General features: G+C 41.3%; 1 protein-coding gene across 25 annotated transcripts in view; it reads left to right on the top strand.

The window, feature by feature from the left end:
- The window catches only part of HMBOX1 (homeobox containing 1), a 119,880-nt gene extending 98,849 nt beyond the window's left edge, over positions 1–21,031 (top strand). For 6 of the 25 annotated variants that reach the window (XM_056342704.1, XM_056342705.1, XM_056342698.1 and 3 more), the window contains 6 exons: positions 2,172–2,254; positions 2,704–2,766; positions 4,532–4,627; positions 6,361–6,455; positions 6,658–6,789; positions 10,156–21,031. In XM_056342704.1, the coding sequence (XP_056198679.1) occupies positions 2,172–2,254; positions 2,704–2,766; positions 4,532–4,627; positions 6,361–6,455; positions 6,658–6,789; positions 10,156–10,293 (607 nt within the window). In that variant the 3' untranslated portion in view covers positions 10,294–21,031. Of the gene's footprint in view, positions 1–2,171; positions 2,255–2,703; positions 2,767–4,531; positions 4,628–6,360; positions 6,456–6,657; positions 6,790–7,444; positions 7,526–10,155 lie in introns of all 25 variants that reach the window. The other 19 variants (XM_056342719.1, XM_056342712.1, XM_056342707.1 and 16 more) reach the window with 19 other exon arrangements.
- The last annotated feature ends 2,278 nt before the right edge of the window (positions 21,032–23,309 follow it).

Raw genomic sequence — 23,309 nt, 5'->3', positions numbered from 1 at the left:
GCTGTTAAAGCTACTAAAATTTGCTCAGTTGAGTTTTGTACACATAATGATGACCTGGATTCCTGACGAGGCCTCCAGATCATACAATATATTCATGTAAATAATAGTACAATGGTTTTCAGCTGTGGTGTCTTGATGTTCCTTTGTCTCATGGCATTTAAAAGAGGGAATAGTTCTTGGCTCTGGGCAGAGTGCAGTGCTCTACTTTGTAGGTGGGAGAGCTGGAACACTGTCAGGAGGCAGCTGGTCTAGGATCCTGACCTTCTGCTTCCAGCACTAACTACTAGGAAAGGCATTTTCTGGTTTGTTTTCCAAGTTACCTGTTTTCTAAAAAACAATTCTGTACAGAACACAGCCCCTTTGAATAGAAAATTGCAAGTTAAGATAGACACACATATCGCTTCAAAGGCTGTAAGAACAGAAAGGATGATATATCTGGAAGAGAAAAAAATATACTTAAAAAGATTCCATACCCAGAGACTAGATGTACTACTGGGAGGAGGGGAAAAAAAAATAAGAAAATCTCTTGCTGATAATTTGGGGAGCGTTCCGCTGGTGGCAGTGCCAGAATTAATAATGCTACACACCTGAAGCTTCCCAGAAAGTAAGTGTAACCTGGTATCCTCCTCTTCAGATCTAATGACAAATTCTCAACTGTTTTTTTCAGAGTAGGATCAAGCATAATGGGAATTGCAGTTGTGGCCAGTCTCTCCAGATATACTTTGTAAGAGCAACTCGGAGGTCCAGGGAAGAAGTAGTGGATGTTTACATGTAAATGTGATTGCCTCCAAAGCCCAAATCAGTAGTACAGGTGTAATCTGCCCTTCATTTAGTGAAGATGGAGCTATTTCTGTGGTGTCATTTGCTCTCTAAGCTAGCAAATCAAGTGGAAGTACACTAACAGTGCAACTGGCTGTGCTAATGTGTGATCTCTCTTAGTCAATGAGTAGCAACTTTGCAATGGGGGGCTCCATTTGTGGGCACAGCCGCAACTGTAAGTAACGCTGTGAACAATGGGATGAAGAAGTAGAACAGAATCCAGGTTTCCATGGAAGTCAGCTGGGGCTGATCCACTGCAGGAGAAAAATGACCATGGAAAATAATAATTGCTTAAATATGCCTAAATCTCCTACTACCAAATGATCTTCATTTAAAGGAAATATCTTATTTTCAAATACAGAGCAGCTGTCCAACAGCTGAACCTGCTGCTGATCAAAGTTGATCAAAGAATTCTTAGGATTATGTGTTACAGACAATCTACAGAAGAAAATGTCGTAGTCTCTGCTTATGGCATGCTTATCAGAGTCCATTGAAGTAAACAGGACTTTTTGTTGTTTTTAATGCAAATCTGATAAGCTCTGTAGAATGTAAATCAGTTCATTAAAATTTGTAAAGCACTTAAATGAAGTAAAAGAGAAAACAGCTTAACTTTTATAGAATGTTTACTGCATATAAAGTACAATAAAATCACGATTATTCAGGAAAAAAATACTGTTAAAATATGCTATACTCAATATGTTCTGGGAAAGATCTAAATTTTTAAAATTGTGATTAAAAAAGAATAGTCTGACTCTAGGAATCTCACTGTATTACTGTGTCATTTTGTCTGTACAATCTTCGTACTGTATCTGTCTAAAGCACATGGTATTTGTGCGTAGTAAACAAGTACGTATATATGTGTGTATATGTAACACAAGGATCAAAATAAATGTTGAACAGCTCCTTCGTTTGTAGGATGCTGCCTAAGCTGGGGGGGGAGGAATTAAATGATAATAAACCAAGGCAGAGGCATGGCCTGTGATGTCCTCTGACGTGATGCTTCACTTGACAGTCTTAACTCTGATATTCATGGCACTGCCTACTTTGTTGTATCTCCTATTCTGAATGCCGAGGTGGCACAGCAAATGCTGAGATAATATTCATTTATCTAAAGCATTTGGGAAGTTTTATCCACTCTACATGGATATGAGTGTATGCTGGTATTACCTTATGCATATACAGGTTTACATAAAATTTACTGTGTCTGTGTTACCTCTGTAAGAGCAATGCATATAGTAGCCGTTGACACCTTCTAGTGAAGCTGCTCTGGAGCCTTCAAGCTCTGGTTTCTGAAAAAAAAAAAACACCAAACCTTTTCTTTTTCTTTTTTTTTTCCCTACCCCTCCTTGCAGTTACTTCAATGAGAATCAATATCCAGACGAGGCAAAGAGAGAAGAAATTGCAAACGCCTGTAATGCAGTTATACAAAAGCCAGGTGAGGAGCTGATCATGATGTCCTTTCCAAAGGCAGCTGCAATTAGATTTCAACATCTCCTGCTAAATTCAGCAAATACTATTTTATGGCTATTACTAACAAATCTAGTGCTCTCAACTAGTAGTGGGTTTCTTCATGGGCATTCTATAACTTGTGTTGTTCAGAGCTGCCGTACATGGATGAACGTGACGGTCAATGCAATTTTCAAACCTAAATGCCAGTGTCTGCAACTTAAATTCCCACCACTTGAGATACAAAGTACAAGTTGTGCATCTGAATATTTCATTTATACAGCTTTGTAAATGGCATTCCTAAGAAAATAAACGTGTCTGAAAGGTTTTCATTCTTTACATTTAGTTATTTTAAAGTATTTATACAAGCACTCGATAGTGATCTGAAAATTTCATTACTCTCCATGAAAGTGGTTTTGCACTGGTTCCTTTTTACAGATTGGAAATCTTGGGTTCACAGACTAAGACCTGCTGGAGATCATGCAGCAGGTCTTTGGAGGAGTAAGGAGCACAGCTTTCCCATCTCTCAATTTTCTTTACAGCTTCTGGACAGGAGTCTTGTATTAGAATCTTTGTACTAATGGAGGACCTTGTGTTTGGGTCAACAAGTTGCATTTGCCCTGTTCCTGGAGAAGTTGTGCTTGGGAGAGGAACATGAATATTCAGTGTAATATTAGCGGATGCACCTGCCTTTGCTTAATTTTCTAACCAAACATTTACATAGCTTTCGGAACTTGTACATTCAGATTCTAGATATATTTTGATTTTTTTTTTAATGTAGCCAGAATGAAAAATAATGCAAAAGATATCTAAGGCATTACTACTGAACACTGGGAGAGTCACAGGATAGCCCAGAGTCACAGAACAGTTCGGGCTGGAAGTGACCTCTGGAGATCATCTGGTCAGGCAGGACCAGCTTAGTTTAGATTGCTCAAGTCTTCACCTTGTTCAGTTTTTAATATTTCCAAACCCAGAGGGTTTCCCATCTTTGGGCCCCTATTCCACAACATTGAGCACTCTTACGGCAAAATAAGTTTCCCTAATACCTAGTCAAAATTTCCCTTGCTGCAACTTATGTGTGTTTCCTCTTGTATTTTCGTTGTGGAAGCAGAGTGATCTATTGGGTAGAGCACTGAAGAGATTTTATTAGGATTTTATTCCAGGCTGTGCTGCTGGTTGGTTGAGCAACTTGAACCAACTCCTTGAACACTGTGCTCAGAATTGGTAAAATGTTCTGAGTGGTACTGATGCAAAGCATTAGGAATCAGCATAGCTAGCTATTTCCAGATTTTTCTTTCTTTCACTTCTCTCATCTCTCCTTACTTAAGTTTGCAGATTGCTGCAATTACATTAATGTTTTGTATGCTGAATAAATAAACTTCCTGAATCAGGGGAGTTCTCATCCCCATGCAGGCTGCAGAGGACTCAGGATGCAGCTACACAGAGTATTTTGTGTAGGGTCAAGGCCAACTGAAGAGGTTTCTGTGAAGTCCTTGCAATGCTGAATCCCTCCAGTCTTCCCTCTTTTATGCTGGTGATCAGAAAAAGGCATTGTTTCCTTTAGCAGGCGGGCGGTTGTTGGGATTTTGTTTTGCTGGTTTAAGTGTAAAACTGCAGTGATCTGGTTTCCAGCATCCACCCCATTCTCCCAGAAGATCACAAGTGTCCTGGCACAAGCAGGAGGGTGCAATTAGTGCTAGGGAGGGGGCATGATAGCAGCTGGAAAAGGAAAGCAGATTAGAGGAGATGACATAAAATTTCTTCATTCATTTTGCTGCTGAAGAAAACACGTCATTGAACTGTATCCTCACGGCACAGAGTAAGAGAACTAGCCCAAGGGGATGAGATTTGTGGCAGGGCTGTGAATTGAATTTGAGTTTTTTGAATCTCAGTTTTGTGCTTGAACTAGAAAAGCAGCCCTCTCTTCTCTCACGGCTCTGGATTTAGTTGATTGAAGCTGCAAAGAAATTCCTGTGTTTCAGAATAAAAAAAAAAAAAACCCACAAAAAAACCCCAAAAAACAGAAGAAAGGCTACATTGTTTTTAGAGAGATATTTGGCATTTATTAACCATGGCAGCTGGGCACAGTACTTTGATTCATGTAAAATTCCCTTTCTTCTCGGTTATAACTTTTCAGTGCTGCCTGTATTTCAGGGGTTTATCACATATAAGTGTCTCTTGCCTACCTCTGGAAACCCAGTGAGTAACAATGCTGTATTATTTTTTTTTATGTTGTCCCCCCCACTCCCCCCCGGTACTTTCATAGGAAAAAAGTTATCGGATTTGGAGCGAGTTACCTCCCTTAAAGTGTACAATTGGTTTGCCAACAGAAGAAAGGAAATCAAGAGAAGAGCCAATATCGGTAATGTATCAGAGAGCCCGTTCTCAAGGTTTAGTATGTAGACTTGCTCAGGAGAGATGGAAATGATGTAAGTTCATATTAATGAAAATACTGGAGGTTCTGACATTCTTAGCAGAAATGTGGAGGAATTAATAAAATTAGTCTCCTGCTGTTCCAGATTTTTTCTAAAATACGGGTAGGAATTTAATTTGTAGAATTCCATTATCGATGCAGGAAAAAATGATGTGCTTACAAAGTTTTACTGGAAGATCAGCTTTAAAAACCGAAGTGAGAATTTTTTTGGCAGAAGGAGCATTATATTTCCCTATGCTCAGGCTCCTTTGGGTATCCAAAATAAAATCTGAAATAAAACTTCAAAATATCTGCATTGGCAATAAGGGAAATTGAGACGATGGCAAGTTCGCACCCTTAGTGTGCTGTTTAAATGAAAAGTGACTGTTGTGAAGAGCTTTTATCTGGTTGTAAGTTTCCCCGTGCCTGTGTTCCACTGAAATGTGCTTCTTCGTTCAGCCAGAACCTGGGGGTGTCTTTCTTACTGCCATCCCTGAGACCCCACAGGGATCTAAAGAGTCCAAATCAGGTGTTTTACATCTCAGATACAGCCACGCGGACCCAAGGTTCTGCTTATTCTGGTTACACCTGTGCTCCTTATTGCTTTCCAAGGGATTGTGCAGTGACAAGTGGCTGGAACAAAGTAGTAACTCTTCTTGATGCTCAGGATGAAACAAAAGTCATTTCAGAGTTAGCCCTGCAGGTTCTTTGCGTGAGTAGCTGATTATAAGGAAATTAGAAGTAACTCTGAACTTGTAAGGAGCAGACCTGCTAATGCAAATAAGCAATGTAAGACATTCTAATGAGAGTAAACTTGCATTAGTGGCCAGGGTTCAACGAACTTCTGCAGTGCATGTGAAGTTTCATGCACTTACTTAGGCACTATGCAGAATTATATTTGTGATATTTAGACCAACAGAGGTTCATACCTGCCTATTGCCAGGATTTTTGCAAAGGTCAAATGTTATGCTGTTGTGCTATCTGCTGCTCTTGTGGGGTTTTTTTTTGTTTTGGTTTTTTGTTTTTGTTGGTTTGTTTTTGGGTTTTTTTGTGAATAAGAAAGATTTCTTTTTACATCATTTAACGTGTTACTGAAATTTAACCTATTGTAAATTCTAACAAGGAAATCTGTCTGCTGAAGGGGTGGGGGGAACAAAGCAGAGTCTGTCCAAGGTGGGTGGAGCCATAGCTGTATCTGTATTGTCTGGGGAGGAGGGCTGGAAAGAGATTTAAAAGAACTAAAAGGGAGCTTTAGATGCATGGATCCTACTGGAAGATGAAGATACGTGTGTTTTTAAATCCCTTAAGTGCTTTAAAAAATTTCTCCATCTATTTTCAGACACTCCCTGCCCCCCTCAAGTCCTGCCAGTCCAAAGTATGTGGGAAGATCTACAGGGAATGCCTTTGCCACTCCAGTGCATTAGAAATTAAGCTAATTTCTAATAGGACTGGCTGGAAAACAAGGATTCTTACTCGCAAACAAGTCTGTTAGTTGGCAGGGAAGGATTTCAGGCAAACCAGTATCTGTACATGTGCTACCTTCCCAAATACTGGAGAGTGAAGAGGAAGAGGCTAAGAACTAACTGTTCTTCCAGTTATTCTAACTTCTTGAAAACAAAGTAGTTACTTTTAATTACTTTAATGCATCAGATAAATTAGGGATCCATTTGCTTTTTTCGAAGAAGCAGCAATCCTGGAGAGCCATGGAATAGATGTACAGAGTCCGGGAGGTCATTCCAACAGTGACGACGTTGATGGCAATGACTACTCGGAGCAGGTAAGCACTGTGGCTGAGCTGCGTGGCCCAAAAGGGAGAGTTCACGCGACACGTGAAGAGGCCTCTTGCAAATCAGATGTCTCTTGTTTTTGTGTTGCTTTTATGTAATTGTAAAATGGGGAAAGCAGAAGAGCACAGCTCCCCTGTTTGAATGTGTTGAGCAACCAGTATTCACCCACATGGATTTATTGTTATACAACAGGACACTTGGCAAGTACGCAATGGGGAGGAGGAGGGAAGATGTTCAGAGGGAGGCAGAGAAGCAGAGAAGGTAGAAGAAGACAGGAGGATCTGCTCCAAACAAGCAAGTTACACCATTCACGCCACACGCAATGTATGAAAAATGTTAGGAGAGTGTTAACTCACCCAGTGCACCATGCATAACTTACACTCTCCTTACCCCTGGCTCCGTCTTAGTTACCCACCCTTAAGAAAGGATGTACAGGTCTTTTAACAGTTGCTCCTATATGTCAGGCACCAACATGCTTCCCTGCAAAACTAGGCATGTGTGTTCCTCTTGCACCTATTATTTCTTTCTGTAAGAAATGTCTCTGTTACAGCCTGTGCTGCAGCTACTGTGAGTTGCTTGTCTGGCATCCAGACAAGTACAGCAGTAAGCCCCTGCCCAGTGCACTTTATAATTCCTTTTGTCAACCTTGCCCAGCAAGATACTGAGCGCCCTCCAATAAGGTGCTGAGCTCCCTCTCTTTGCTGTGGGAGTACCTTTCAGGAGCGTCTCAGGATTGGTCCCTAAGACACTGACAGACAAAGGGTGAAGGGTGGGGGGAAAGGATTTGGTAAATAAAGTTTGACACTTATTTGGCCCTGTACCTGTTCCATATTGTTCTGCAACGATGTGCCACTATTTGGATTGTTTACATATTATCTGTCTTTTTTTTTTTTCTTTTTGCATTTTAACTCTTGCCTATTCTCTATTTTTCTTGGTTATTTTTAACCCTTGACAGCAACTTCTTTTTTAAATTCTCTAGCAAAAGAATACCCCTTCCCGCACTCTGAGCCCTCACCTACCCTAAAGTTGGTGACCCTTCCTTCACACACCTTCCTGACAGGTATTGCATCCCCTTCCCAATTTTCCTTCAGATGTCAGTGTTGGCCAAACCCCCCAGGGCTGTGTGTGCTTTGGCACCAGTGGACTTGAACAGTTATTTGATAGGAGCTGTGTTCTGTGCTGCACCCAACAGCTGGGGTGGGCAGACCGCTTTTAATTGACTCATTTGGGAGAAGTAGGTAGGTGTCCCTCTGGAAAGGCTGCTGCTGGAGTGTAATAACAACTGAGTGGCCTGGAGTGAGTCCCCAGCATACTTGGCTGTGGCCCAGTATGACAGATAGCTGGCAGAGGCATGCCCAGCCGCTCTGCTTCTGATGGGTATTAAGGCCGTTTTTATAGATCATCACCAGCAGATTTGGTGGAACCAACTTTGCTAGCTCTACTTGATGTGAGGCTGCTCTGTGACTGTTACAAAATATTTTGAAACTGCTGCCGAGCACAAATAATTCCTTGTCAGTCAGATACAGGACCTGAATACTGAGATGAAGTGTTACTTAGACTCCCAAACTATGGGGTTTTTCTGTGTTATCCAAAATACTTTGAAAAGAGAAATAAATTGGTTATTACCATTTAGAGATCTTTGTTTGGAGTCCTGAAAAATGGCATTTCTCAGTAATCTAGCTGGGCTGCTCTATACAGTGTAATTAGGCATTAGCAGTGAAGCAGATTAAGTGGCAGGGTACCCTGATGACCATTTAACATCCCTTAGCTGTTAGAACCATAAATTCTGTTTTCCACAGCGACACTTAAACTCTAGTAAACTTTAAAACACACAGTTCATCCAAATACTAATGAAGTGCCTAAAACTCATGAAGTCAGGAATTTGTGTTTCTTACCATGGTAAAGATTACTGAGAGGCCCTTAGAGCGTGTGCACATCACAGTATTTGTCTGACATGTGTTGTAAATGAATGCATTCCTTTAAATAACCTCAGGATTCTACCAAATCCTGGCTTTTCTGTCCCCCTCAACATTTGCTACCTCATCTTAATTTAAAAATGCATAATAGCCATTTTAAATTTCACGTGTTCATCACTGAAAGGCTGTTGGAAGACTGATAAATGTTTATCGTTTCCTTTCTGTAAACCCCAATAAACAGAAAAAATTGCGAGATCATGGGGTGGTAAATTATTAGTACCCCTTTTTAAAGAGGGGAAAACACTATGATTTTGCCCAGAGTCCCAGAAGAATTCATTTGACATCTAGAATTAGAGTTTGGATATTGCTGGTTCTCTTTCTTATTGTTGAAAACCAGGCCCTCTTTCTGATGTAGCCTGGGAAACATGCACCACTCACTATAAAACATATGTTAGAATTGTCAGACCTGTAGGTCTGCTGTTGTATGGCCATTTGATGCACCTGTAGAAGCACTTGTTTGCTGGTTTTAAAATGTTTGCTGCAGTCCTGTAGCAGCAAAGTTTCTCTGTGTTAGTTTTGCTTGTGGACCATCACAGCTGTCAACATCGTGGTTCTCTTACAGCTGAGAGACTTTGCTCTTTGGGAGATAGAAATACCTGGTGCATAATGCAGTGGACTGGAGAACCTGGCAGTATCACACCTGCGTATTTGAATGATAGTGTTCCAGTCCCCCAAAAACATGGCACTGTTTTTCTTAGCAGTCTGGAAGTTTTTCGGCATCTTTTTTCCTATATGTGTGTAAATTCAGTGTCTTCACGTGATACTGGCTCAGACCAAGGGTTAGTCTAGGTTTTTATCCTATTTCTGAGTGAGCTCGATTGTAGTATTTAAAGAAAAAGTACTTTTGAAGGGTATATCGAAGGATTTTATTACAGTAGCTTCCAGCTTCTAGGAATCAGTAATTTTGAGAGGCTTCCTGAGCCAGACAGTGTACCCGCTTCCAGTTTTGGTACTTCCTATTACTTATTTTTCCCTAAGCTTGGCTAACCCCTGCCTTTGAAAGCCATTTTTACTTTTGTCTCATCTGAAAATGAGTGAATCCTACAGCTGAGCTGTGATAAATGAAGCAGTGCTTCCCATCGCTGCTTTGGAAAATATTAGCAGTGAGTGCCCTTGCTTATTAGATCATGAGAAGCCACAAACAGTTGTTCCCTCTTTACTAATTATTTGTAATAAACATTTACCATATCAACCATCAGCCATTTCTTTTCCAAACTGAAGAACCTGAGCCTGTTTAGCCACCCCTTGTAAGGAAGCCACCCCATGCTGCTCTTCTCCTGGGCTGTCGTTCTCTCTACCTTTCCTAGTTCTGTTGTGTCCTCTTGAAATGGGATGACCAGAACTGTGTATTCAAAATGTAAGCGTAGCATGAATTTGTGCAGTGTGTAATGATTCCTGTATTAGGTTGATTTCATGACGTACCTTGTATATCAATTTGATATTTGTATTTTAGCATTTTCCTTAAATACCGCAACCCCCCTCAATTTTTTTCTCTCAAAAATTGGGTCCACCGCTCCTTGCCTTGCTTACCTTTGTCTGCACAGTGAGGGAAATCAGTCCTAAATCAAGTCTGTAAATTCCTTTGGCTTTGTACCCTTGTAATGAATGTGCGGTTCACTGCCCCTAGTCCCATTACTTTACACACTAGTTTTATCTGCTGGTTTTCTGCTTATGGAGTAACAATGCATCTCTCTTCTCCTTTCCACATGCGCAGGATGACAGCACTAGCCATAGTGACCATCAAGACCCCATTTCATTAGCCGTGGAAATGGCAGCGGTAAACCACACCATCTTGGCATTGGCCCGGCAAGGAGCCAACGAGATCAAGACAGAGGCTCTAGACGACGACTGATACAAAGAAAGGGGAGGGTCAAAGCAAGAAGTAACTTAGTTTTAGACGTAGCACCTTAGCAGACTTTCCTCAGTCCTTAATATGTGTTCTTACAGTATAACTTTGCAGTTTCTTGTACGTCAGTTAGCTGTTAGGGTCTTGTTCTGTGAAGATGGCATGGTGCCCTCAGCCTTTGCATATACTCTCTCAGTATTAATTCCCAATAAATAATCAATCAACCAACCAACCTCCCTCTCCCAGCCCCAGTGGCTAGAAAAATCTTGCTGCTCTGTCTTAGCATTCAAAGTGCTTCCAGGTATTTTAGACAGCCCTCAATTACAAGTCTTAGGCTACACTTAAAATCTTGGGATACCCTTAGAGATTGTGTTAAAAAAAAAAAAAATAGTCTGTACGCTTTTCCTTCTCTGAGACTGAAAGGATGCAAGCTGAGGTAGTGGCACAGGGTCGATGGACACCAGATCGGGAGTATCAACAGAGAGTAAAAAGAACACTAGAAACCCCACTTCAGCATGGGAATAAATGATTTCCAGCTGCAATAAGCCGTGCCTCACTGGTCATACAGTGACTTGATCTACCTTTGGGTGCTGTGCTGAGAATGTCCATTGGAAACACAGTCACATATTTCGGTTGATGTTCATATATTCAACACAGACATCCTCTACTCTCACGAGCTGCGTGGCTTAGTGGATAAGTACTGCCTTCTGCCTCTGGGACCATGATTGAAGCCAAGCCCTGGATCATATGAAAAATGAGCTGAATGTCTAATGGACAACAGTCCACTTCTCAAAACCACTATTCGTTATTTGGCATGGCTAGCAGTGCCTGCTCAGAAGAGGTCTAGACTCGATTGATCTGTCATTAACAATACCACCTTTTATTCTTCCTCTCGCCTTCTCTGTCCCCACACAACTCCCCTCCCCACTTTGCCACTTTCAAAAGCAATGATTTCCAGGAAGGTTATTAAGGTCATAAAATGGGTGAGTGGATTTTTACACATCTGTGTAACTAATGCCTGTGTCCCAACTAGCCTAAAAGGTTATTGGAGAACTTTTGCATCTGACCTTTGCTAGATAACCATCATAGCATAGTCTCCTAAACTTTTTTTGTTTGTTGAAAGGCAGGAGGATCTCTTACCTGAGAAATGGGGTGTGAATATTTTGTGTTCTCTTTACTCTGTCCTTGTTAAGATGTGAGAAAGCTATACTGCTACGAGCAATTTAATTAATAATTGGAAGCCATACTGATAATGGATGTGGTAATATTTGTAAAGCAAACCTACTTTAAGTAGCAGAAACTAATGGAATTGTTTTCCTTGATCATATGTAGCACTTTTGTTACTTTTTTCTTAAAGATATTTATATTTGATAAGTCTTTTTTTTATCATTTGAGAATTCAAAATACCAAACAGCAAACTTGCATTGCAGAGTCACCCTGCGATCACCTTGTCATCTAGTATCTAAATGATGAACTGTGTGTGCATCTAAGAAAATTACATCTGCTAGTATCGTGCGGAAATGATCTCCTGGCATCTTGATAAAACGATATGTTGCTGCCAGTAAGAGGAAACATTTTGATGGAAACGGCACGGGAAGTGTTAAAGACAGGCAAGACTGTGTTACATTAAAAACAAAAATTAAAAACCTATGTAAATTTTTGTATACGGATATATAAAAATCTGCATAGCGTTTCCTCAACATTCCATTTTTATTTTGCCAGTTGATGTGGGAATAGCTTAAAAAGAGGAAAATGGCTTAGTCTGAAGGATGGGTTTCCCTTTTCTGCCCTCCGCTTTTAAGGTGGAGGAAGTGAAGGGAAGTTGTGATTTCTTCTCTTGTTCTCATCCCTTCCTCACGCTTAACCTACCGGGTAGCATTGTGAACTCCTAAAATGTGGCTCCTCTTTTAGCCAGCCTGAACCCTTCAAGGCACAGGCTAACTAGATGGTGTTTCCATCTGTTAATCTTGTGAAAGTTGCTTAGGTAAGTGTGGGGGAGATTTTGTGCTTTCAGAGGGCACAGAGCTGGTATCTCTTTGTCTCTGTAACTTTGAAGATATATAGGTAGGGCTTGGCCTCGTCTTTCACTTATGGATTTCATTGGAAAATTTATGTGCTTTCCTTAGATATAGATCACTGGAGCAGAATGAAGCCGTCTTTTTTTTTCTGTTTTATTGCATTTCTTGAGTAGGCAAATTCATAAGTAGCATCAGGGCAAACTCAGGAAAGAAAGGAATTGGATCAGTGACCATTGCACCGTTGCAGCTTTTTTCTTAATGTGTGTATGAATGTTTTGGTACTATGGAGTGAAAGGATGGGTAGAGCTTTTATTTCAGTTTTTGCATAGGAGAATGATCGAGCAAACTGTAGCCTTAGTGGAACTTTACCTACTTATTCATTCCACAGTCACACCCCAAGCTGACAAGCAACATCCACGATTTATAGTAAGGAGATTTTAATAATCGATGACCTCTTTACATTGGGCTTGCCACCACCATTTGTTCTGGCTCTTTCATTTTAAAAAGAACAGACTCAAACTGTTGGACAGCTGCAATTTGAAAAGAAATATTGCTTGCTATGCCATCTTAAAAAAAAAAAGTCACTGTTTTGAGCATTACCTTTTAAAGCAATAGAGAAAAATAAAAATAGTGCTGGAACTTCTGTATCCTGATTGCAGTTCACGTGGTGCAGGATCGAAGTAACACCCCTAAAATTGTATGTCTGTAACATCTAATGTAGAATAATCTGGTCTTAATTCTATTTGTCGCTGCCAGGTAGCTGCTGGTCTCATCATGGTATTCTCTCTGAAGGTTAAACTGTTAGACCCCTTCTGATCGACTGGAGGTTGGCAGATCCTCCTTGTCTGTAGCTTCCTGGTAAATGCCAGTTTTCTGTTTTCCCACATCATCTTCTCACTAGAGAAAAAAAAACGAATTACTTTACTGGGGAATCAGACACTTGGTTCCGGTTCCGTGGTGTCAGAGTTTGGGTTGCCGCTGTCTATTTTGGCTTTTCTTTGACCATTGAGAGGTACGAGGCAAAAGTAAGACTTGGTGCTCATGGCTGCTTCCTTTATTCTGAAAGGTCAAAATTAACAATTTGCAGTTGGCTAGTAACTCTTTGGTTTGGCACAAATTGGCTAAAATGGGACAGATGCTGATGTGATGGTTGTCGGGAGAAGCATACATAATCTGCAGTAAGTGAAAGAATCAGAGAGCGCGTTCTGGAATTTAGCCTTTGTTCTAGGGGGTTTTCCACAATACGGTAGTCGTCTTTGTCTTTCTGTCTCTGGATTTTCTTGAAAATTAAGCCTCATTCTTGTAGCATTGCAATTCAGTTGCAATTTGTTGTAGCCAATTGGAATTACTGCAATTTGTTCTCATGTGGGTTCCCTTGAAGTCGATCTGGTGTTAGACTGGATCTACCTTTTTCTGTGAATAGAAAAGAAATTATTTAAGATGCTCCTTTTCTGTGGTGAGCACAGATTGCTTTTATTGTAGAGTGAGTTCTGGCTGTTACTGTGTCGCTCATAAAGTCCTTATACTTGAGTTGTTGTCTCTTACAGTCTTCTTAAAACAACAGTTTCTACCTCCACTTCTTTTTTGGGGATGTTTTGGGGGGTTTTTGTTTGTTTGTTTGTTTGCTTGTTTTAATTCCCCCACCTTTTCCCTGAAGTATGAGGTCCCAGACGTTTGCAAAAGCATTGAGTTGATAAAAATAAGTCAACATAGCGGTGATCAGACATGTTCTAGATGTTGATGCCCTGGCATCACAAAGACATGTTCTAAATGCTCTATAATAACCATACGCATTAATAGTGTAATCCCATTACTCGTCTGTTGGATGTGACCAAGTTGGTTGTGAGTCAGCAGGGCACCCTTGCAGTAATTAAGGAATCCCATTAAGAAGAACCTTCAGGAGGTCAAGGGAAGTGGTCGGTCCCCTCCATTTGTCACTTGTGGGACTGTGTCTGGAGTACTGAGTGCCGGGCAGGGCAGGGATGAGTCCATCATAGGGCTGCTGAGATGAGAGGGCTGGAGCACATGTCATGTGGTGGGAGATTGCGAGAGCTGGGTTTGCTCAGGCTGGCTTGCGGGGCACCCTGTATTATGTTCTTCAGCTGCCTTGGGGAGGGGGGGGGTGGTTAGAGGAGACTGAGCCAGGTTCTTCTCAGAGGTCCATAGCAAAAAGGTGAGGGGCAGTGGGCTAAAGTTGCATTAAGGAAAATCCCAGATGAATATAGAGAGAAGTATTTTCTTACTCCGAGTGATAGAGCAGTGACCCAGCGAGGCAGTGGAAATCCCATCCTTGGGGATATTCAAAACTCGACTCAACAAGGTTGGGTTAGAGGCCTTCTGAGGCCCTTTCTGACCTAAATCATTCTAGGACTATACAAACCTGCTCAGGTCAAAGTGTTTCCTAGTTCTGATCTTCCTGTTGACTTGTTTAAAGAAATTCTCTTTAATCTGTTGCTGGTTTTTTGTTTGGGTTTTGGTTTTTTTTTTCTGTTCTGCTCTTCATAAAAAGTTACCTTTCCTGTTCTGCTAATAGAGGGGAGCTTTATTTGCAGGGTCTGGCTCCAGGCTCCAATCAAGCCATAAGTAATAAATTTCATTAATTATTTGCTCTGTTTACACAATTCTTCAGGGATATTTGAATTATTCTGTTTAGCTCATTGCCTAACATCAGACTGGTTAACTTTTCCATGTTTTCGTAATGTTTGTGCTGTAGATCGGTTTTTGCCTTTGTGTGTGAGGGTTTATAGTTGTCTTGCTGCTGTGAGTGCAGGTGAAAACTTTCACATAGCTGAACGTGTGAACAGGAAAAACCGTAGTTATAAGGTAGAAATTTTTGGTTCAGTACATCATTAATCGGTGATGATCAGAAGCTGAAGGGGTATGACTGGGAAGAATCACATTATACTCACTTGGAGCCTCCTTTTCTTTCCTTAAATGTTTCCTGTTGCCCACTGCTAGAAAAAAAAACATACTTCGCTGGGCAAACTCGAGGTCTGGTTTGGATGTTACTTTGAAGAGGAATTGCGATGGTGTTGGCTGATACAGACTGGTGTGGGGTCACTTAGACTCCCAAGTGTTGATTTCTGCCTTGAAGGAGCATAAGAACATGGAGATGAGCTCAGCAAGATTTTGAGTTCCCCTGTGCGGTATAAAAATTTCTCTTCACAGTGAGATGCTGCTTGCAAAGTAGTGAAAGCATTGTGCTGGGCATCCCCTGGAGTAGTTGAGTCACCAAGACATGTGGTAGTTGTCACAGGGTTTCATAAGGGAACAGGTGTTACTTTTCATGTAGATAATACCAGCAAAGTTGGTGTAAGAGTTACCAAAACTCAACATCGCTGCCCCTAAAGCACTTGATGCAGGATGTTGTTTCCCTGTGTGTAATCTTAACTGGAATGCAAAGCTGGATTCACACCTCGCTCTGCCCATTACTAAGATTCTGTGAGATGTTGCCCATAGTACTGAGAGCTGTGAATGTTTAGTAGGAAAAGATTTCCCCCCCCCCTTCCTTTACCCCTGGAATTCTGTTCATTTTAGTTAATAATTATCTTGGCAGATGGTTTGTGTTGCTCCTCCGACCCCAGCTACATCGTTGTACAGCCCTTGTTCCCCAGCATTCATCAGCTTCTTTCCAGTTCGTTGGATAATTACCAGCAAATTCTAGGGATTTTTTGTCAAAATAAACTTTGCTCTTATTTTAGACAAGGCTTCCCACCCAAGTAGCTCTTGCACTCTTTGAAGTTACTTAACTTGATAATATTATTTTGATCAAAGTCTTAAGCTTGTAGGCAATAATCTTGAGTTTGGTGTAGCTTTTATCATTTGGCAGGAATCTTTGTTGGCAGGATTGGTCTTGAAGACTGTGTTACGTGTCAGTGACCTAACGTGTTCATTAGACAGCTGAGGATTTTGTGTGTGTGTTAGTAGCAGTAGTCAGGGTTGTGTCGTGATCCCAGCTAATTTAATGGAATGTTGCGGAGTCGGGCATTTTCACTGTGATTTCTTGGAAGGGCAGGCTGGGGGCCTGACCAAAAAGTACCTTGCGGTTCCCAAGAAGAGTTGCAGAGACATTTCAGAATCAAGCATTCCCCCTTGGGCTTTTTTGCAGCTGGGGTGTTTACTCAGGATATTGAATCAGTTATTGGCCAACAGGCATTTGGCAAGTTGAGATGTATAGCCCTAAACCTCCGTTTCAGCGTCTGTTACTGTTGTCTAATTTACGGGGTTTAAACCCTCCGACTAAAGATGTTGCACATTAATGAAAGAAAGAGGCAGTCTAGAGATGGCAGCTATAGATTTGAATATAAAATACACAGAAAATGATTCTTCTCTTTTGTGAGAAATGTGTTCGAACTGGAAAAGCGAACTTGGTCGTTTTGAGGACTATCAGTAAGGTGACGCCATTTGGATGTTGGGTTTTGTCCAACGACTACGGATGGAAGTCATTTCAGTGGCAGCAGTGTAACAGAGATGTGGGGAGGAAAACGCAATCATCTAGAGAGTTGTTCATCATTAACCTTGGCCTTAGGTTTTGTGACTTAAAAATAGCCCAGAACTGTTTGTTTGTGCCTGGCTTCACGTCGGTGCCCATTGAACATAGGCAATGTGCTAGCTAAGATGATATCGGCACAATTACAATAATCAATACAAACAGCGCTCTGCTTTTCTTAAGGTTCTTTTGTCGCGCCCTCTTTATGAAAATTCATATCATACTTGAGTTTAAGCTTGCTGGAAGAAGTAAACAAATACATTTTCCTCTTTCAAGATACCATGATGTGCTCTGTGATGCCTGCAGTGGCTTATCAGTGTAGTATCCAGGTGATAATATTGACAGCTTATGTCTCGGAGATAGGAAGGGATTTGCCGTGTTGGGTGTGGGGTTAAAATTTGCAAAACGTATTTCAAATGCCCCTCTTAATCGGGCTGATCAAGACGACTAACTGGTTTGACCGCTGCAATGTTGTGCTCTTCCCCATTCCTTCCAGTAAGCTGTGGAGTGCTCTGGCCAACAGCTTAAGCACGAGTGAACTAAATCCACTGAACTGGAGTGAACTGCGTGATGGGCCTTTGATGTTTCTGTATGTACAGTGCATCTCTCGCTCAGATGGCTTGGCAGAAGGCGCTCTCTGCCATTTATTCGCTCTCTTCTCTCCGCTGTTAAATGGATGCGGGTGTATTCTGCTGATCAAAACATCCAGCACGCTTTGGCTAAAGCCTTTCTAACTGCAGCCAGGGTAATTGGGATGGGTAGGATAAATGCATGAGAGTATGGCAGTAAAAGTGGTGGCAGTTCTTTTTGAATGGCTGGGTGTCCTCCTGACATGTAATTAGCTGCTTTAGAAAGATGTGGATTGGCATGGTCATAATTAAAAGGATTTCTGTCTTCTCTGTGATTGAAAACAGAAGATCTTCCGCCCCCTAATTCTCTTTAATACCAGTGTTATTAGTGACACTTGGAACACAGCTACTTCGTAAACTTAAATAATGGCCTGCTCCTAATGGTAACTTACAACGGCAGGGATTGAAACCGGGTTCCGTTTTCTATGCAAAGCTGCTTCTCTTTCTTTTATGCCACCCCCACCCCACCCCCGCCCCACTCATGCATGTATTGCTTCTCGGTGAGTTTTAGAAACAGAAAGGACAGGCGGTGATGTGACAGCGCGATTACAGACTGCCCAGGGTTTTGGTGTAGCTCCTCTTGGTTTGTTTCAGAGTTGTATTTTTGAGGAAGGTTAGCCATGGTCCAGGACTCCGTGGAATTACTCACCCTGCCCAAAGGCGGAGGGTGCCGACTGCACTGTTGCCCTCCGGTTCCTGAAGCAGGGAATGTCACTGGTTCTTCTGCGCCGCTCCAGGTTCTCCTTCGTGGTGTCTCAGTTTGGAAGCCTTAGCAGCAGTTGTCGCCAAGTTTACAACAGTAGCGTCCTCAAGCTGTCTGCTGTCTCCCCTTGCAGTTAGCGTGGTGTAGTGATACAGTCTAATGCACCTTTTTCTTAGGAAATCTCAAAATAGCCGGCAGCTGGATAGTTGGCTGGACTATTATTATATATGGAATTAATATATGGACCATTAATATATGGAATAGCTTGCCATTCACGGCAGGAGAGGGTATCTGGCGGTGACCTACAATAACATGCTAATCTTTCTCTGGTATCTTGCTAGATTCTCAAAAAGCATCTGTCATAGGGTGTTACGTGCCTTTTTATTCTGTGTTTCTGTGAGAAACGTTGCCTGTGGACCAGTCTTGCATAGTGCAGAGCCTGTGCTCCCTTTTTGCCCCGAAGTTTCTTGACCATATTTTTCCATACTGTTGTTCTCCTGTTGTAGTTACCAATTAGACAACTTCCTGGAGTTTTTTGGTATGCAGAGAGACTCTTTGTGAAATTTAGAAAAATTAGCAGGTTCTTAACACCGGCAGCTTTGCAGAAGAAGTTAGGAACTTCCTTAGGCTCTTACTTAATCCTCGAGTTACTTTTTAGCTTCTTTGTACTGAAATACTTGTCTAGATGTCATCCAGTGTCACTGTGGTTCAGAACAGACCTGTGGGTCGTGGGTACTTCAGTTCTTCCAGCACGGTTACCACTGGTGGTACTGCACTCACAGTAGCAATGGTAGCACCTTTTTTTCTAGGACATACACTTTTAGACGTTAACTTGCTGCTGTCACTGGCCTCAATTCACCTTCCTATCCTCCTCTCCCCACCCCTTTTCCTTTAACTAATTAAAGTCTTCCATGTTATGGCAAGATGGCATATGTAGCTTAAATAACCCACCTCTGTAATTAAGAGGTTGATTTTAGCCTTCTGAGATACATTTTACATCATTTGAGATTTAAAAAATACATTTTACTTACAAAGTTTATCTGTCAAATTGCTCAAGGAGGGCAAAGAGATAATGAAAGTAAATTATTAATTAATACTTCTCACCCAGTATATTCCATTAAGAGTATTAAGCATATATTCCATTCCTGCAAGCACGTTTGACTTCGGATTTTTTTAAATTATTTTTTTTTTAAAGTCTGCCTGCTGATAAACTTGCTGGTACCTCTATTTGACAGGACTGTAGCGACAGTAGTGAAAATATCCTTCAGGAGCTGACCAGGGCCAGGAACTCAGAATATCCACTCACTGACCAGACTTTCCTATACCGCAGTACAAGCCATTTCATTTATGCATCGTGGCAAGTGAGCAGATCTTTTCAAGAACATAAGAGCGTAGACTCTCCCGTGATGCATTCACGCTTTTCTTCTGTTCAAAAGGTTTGATACAATTTTGGAGTGGAAGGTAGCAGCAGGAGCATGTCCCCTTTCTGCAGGTTGGGTAGAGCATTCTGAGTTTAGGTGGAGCTACACTGGGTTCAGAATGGCAAAGGAGAAATGTGATGTGTTGCTGCGAAAGGGGGTGTATTGCACAAACGTGTAACTACTACTCGAGAAGGGTACACACATTGGATGCTTTATTGATGAGATATAGTTGAAGCAGTTTATGAAATGGTCTGAAATCTCCACCGTATGTTTCCTTGTGCCAGCGTGTCTTCATGGCACACCATATGGCATTGCAAAGTTTGTTTAGAAGCTGTTACTGGGATTTGAGGCATGCGTTTGTTCGGTTTGTTGCAGAGGTAGTTGCCTGTCAGTTTAGCTAAACATTTAACCCTTGGCACACAGCTACTCACTGGGCATTAAGAGTATTTATTCTGCAGCTCATCCTTTCGAGCTTTTCTAAGGCACAGTCCTCTTTCTCCACGTGTTTGGAGAAAATAAATACTAATGAGATGAGGGAACAGATCCACTCATTTGCAGAGCTTACCAGAGTTAACATCAGTTGAGAATCAGCCCCTAGATTTCAACACTACTCACTTGTTAATACTGGGATTTGTAGCAGAGCAAGAACAGAACAGTCCTGAAGTTGCATTGCCAATAATTGAGTTCACTGAAGTTGGCTTAAAAATTAGGCTTCTGATTAGGAGTAAAGAGTCAGTGAAGTATCCATAGACATTAAGAAGGTATCTGTACATGTGTTGTGAAAACCCAGAATTTATTCCACTTATGTTTATAAGTCCATTAGATACAAATGGTAAAATTCATAAAGAGTTATGTGGAAAAGGCAGACACTTCCGATTAGGGGATTTAAATATTTTAAATTTTTTTTGCGTTTTGAAGGGGAGGATGGTTCATTCATCCCATTGGATGAAGTAGGTAGAACAGGGAGTTTACATCAGGATTGTGGGAGGCCATCTAATGTTTGGGGTCTCCTTATAGGTGATAGACTGGTCCCTTCTGGCCTTAATTGTAAAACTATGATTCCAAAGAGGTAGACTTGTCTTTTACTCTTACCTTTATAACCTGTTCATAGTATTTAATAATTTATAGAGATTTGAGTACTAGAGGGGTTCTCTGCAGTAAGAACTTCTTTAAAAAGTGTGACTTTCCATCAGAGAACATATTGTGCCTTATGTCTCTAAACCACGTGACGTTCCTGTTATGTATAGTAAATATCTTTTTACACTTTGTACTTCTGCCATAACGGGAATCCAACAAATGTAGTTTTGATAACAGGTGGTTTCTGTATGCTGCCGTATTACTTAGGTTTGCTCCCGTATCTTACCGATTCCATTCCACTGACACAGCGATGCATACTTTCATACCAGTCAGTGCTAAGGTGGCTCTGGAACAGCATTATTCTGTCCAACTGTTATTTTTTGCTTCTTACATAAAAATAAACACAACACCCACCCCACCCCACCCCACCCCCCCCCAGGACCAAAAGCCTAGGTCAGTCTGAATTTCTAATCCTAAATTCTTTGTTGCTCTTTATTACGTTAGACATTCAGGTACATGAGTTCCAGCTGTTAAATGTACCTTGCAGTGATTTTTACTGTTACCCAGGAACATTCAACATGACTAAAATTTGATCAGTCACGACCATTTCCTCTAGCTGCAGTGCCTCAAGCCGCTGTTTTTTACAAAAACTTTCATCAGTTGCCAGAGTGCTTCAAAAAACATCACAGCCAGCAGAAGTCCTCTTGCTAAACTGATGTCTTCTCTTCCTACGCTGAGCCTCTATTTCCTTGAAGGGATTCCAGGCGAGTGTTCTGAGCTATACATCCTCCAGCCACTTGGAGCCATTCACTTTCCTCTGAAGTTGATTATTCTTGGTATCAAATTTGTCACACGTTATTTCCCCAAACTTCAGTTCTTCTCATAGAGGTAATTCCTTTCATCTTCCATGCAAGCTCCTTCCCGCCCTGGTTATCCCAGTTTACCGGTGGTTTTCTCATACTGAAGTGCTCTGACCTGAACCTGTTGTTATCACGGTCTCTAAAGAAGGGATATATATGGGTTCCATCCTAAGGCAAAGCAGTCCAGTCTAGTGCTGAAGCTGCAGTTTGGTTCAGTCTTAGGAAATCTCCCGAGCTTGCTGCTAGCCAAAAGCTAGCAGGTTTCGCCAGCGCAGTTAGTTAGCAGCCCTCCTCCCTTCCCTCCTTTCCATTTTGACACTTAGATTAGAAAATCAGGGAAAGAGTAACTTCTAAGTATAATCTTCTTTCATTACTACTGGGACTTTTATTACTGTTGGTTTTGTTTGGGTTTTTTTTTACTGGGAAGACTGGTACTGAGCTGTGCACTTCAGCAGATACTCAGCAATGTTCTAGCAAATTGTTTGCAAAACTAAAGATATGGCACAGATATGGCAGCGCTTCAAAACAGGCTGGTTTGGCGTTTCTTGCACACAATTTCAGTGCTCAGGTTTATCTGTTCTGTTTAGTTTGTGCTGTTTGTCGGTTGCTGCCTCTCCCACTCCTGTTAGGATTTACTTGTTACTCTCCGTGCCCTTTTTCCCCTTGCGCAGTCTTTGGTGGCTTGTGCCATTTTAATTTTGTTCCTCTCTGCTTTCTGGTGTTTCTCATTCTTCTCTTTTTCCTGTACAGGCACTTTATTACCTTCACATCTTCAAGCAGTGTATTTGTGGTTAGGTATTTTTTAATTCCCTTAGTGCTACTTTAGTCCAAGTCAAGATGCGCTCACCTTTCCTTTTGCCTATTAGATGGTGCTGTATCGATTGCTTTCTTGAAATCCAAACATATATTGTCCACCATGTAGTATAAATATTAAAAAAAAAAATTCAACTCTGACCATTTAAAAAAAAAACAACCACCAACTCATAAACTTGGTCAATTTGCAGCAGGTTCTTTACTTGTAACCTTCTGCACGAAATAAGGCTGTTCAAGGTGGTGGACCATGGTTAACAGAAAGGAACAAGGTAGTAGCATTTTTTTTTTCCTTTCTTGTAATTTTGTCTTGCTTGCACTTAGAGTTGGAAGCTGTCTTAATTGGTACATGTTTTTGTGGTTGGCATTCTGTTGCCTGTTTTCTTAATGGGAGGGTCTGGGACAGGGTGCATGGATTTGCGTAGCTTTTCCAAAGGAGGCTGTGTGCTGGTACCCCTTGTCTCTTCATTCACCCAGGGCGTGGGATCACTTTTTGTAGCCAGAGTAGCTTTTTATTACTATTTTTACATTATTTTTTAGATTTGAAGATGATTGGAAAAACTCGAAATTACTTTTCCAAACGAAAAGGTATAATAAAAATAGAGTTTGGATTTTGAGCTTCCCATCTTCTAGTATTATCCACTGAACTGAATTTTCTCCTTTTGGGTTTTTTTGGGTTTTTTGGTTTTGTGGTTTTTTTTTTTTGGCTTCTGTGTAAATGTAGATGTCATCTTGAGGCTTGTGCTGAACTGAAGCCTGTGACTTGTTTCAAGTTGCTGTGGGGTCAAAGCCCTGTTTGTTCTTTGGAGAGGGACAGATTTTCTGTTTCATCACCCATTGCGATACAAACTCAAAAGCAAAAAAAATCCTTTCGCCTTGCTTTTGGCTCCGGCCGTACTGTTAGTCGTGTCTCTCTGAATCTCATCAACAGCCAATTTTCCTTAACTTGTGTCCGGAGTCGTTCTTGGGGGTTACAGGCAGCCCTTCCCACGCCAGCGCGAACGCTCGGCGCTGC

Source organism: Falco biarmicus, chromosome 6 (assembly GCF_023638135.1).
Source record: "Falco biarmicus isolate bFalBia1 chromosome 6, bFalBia1.pri, whole genome shotgun sequence".
Lineage (NCBI taxonomy): Eukaryota > Metazoa > Chordata > Aves > Falconiformes > Falconidae > Falco > Falco biarmicus.
Note: the sequence above shows the minus strand (reverse complement) of the source record. Positions and strands in the feature narration are given on the sequence as shown.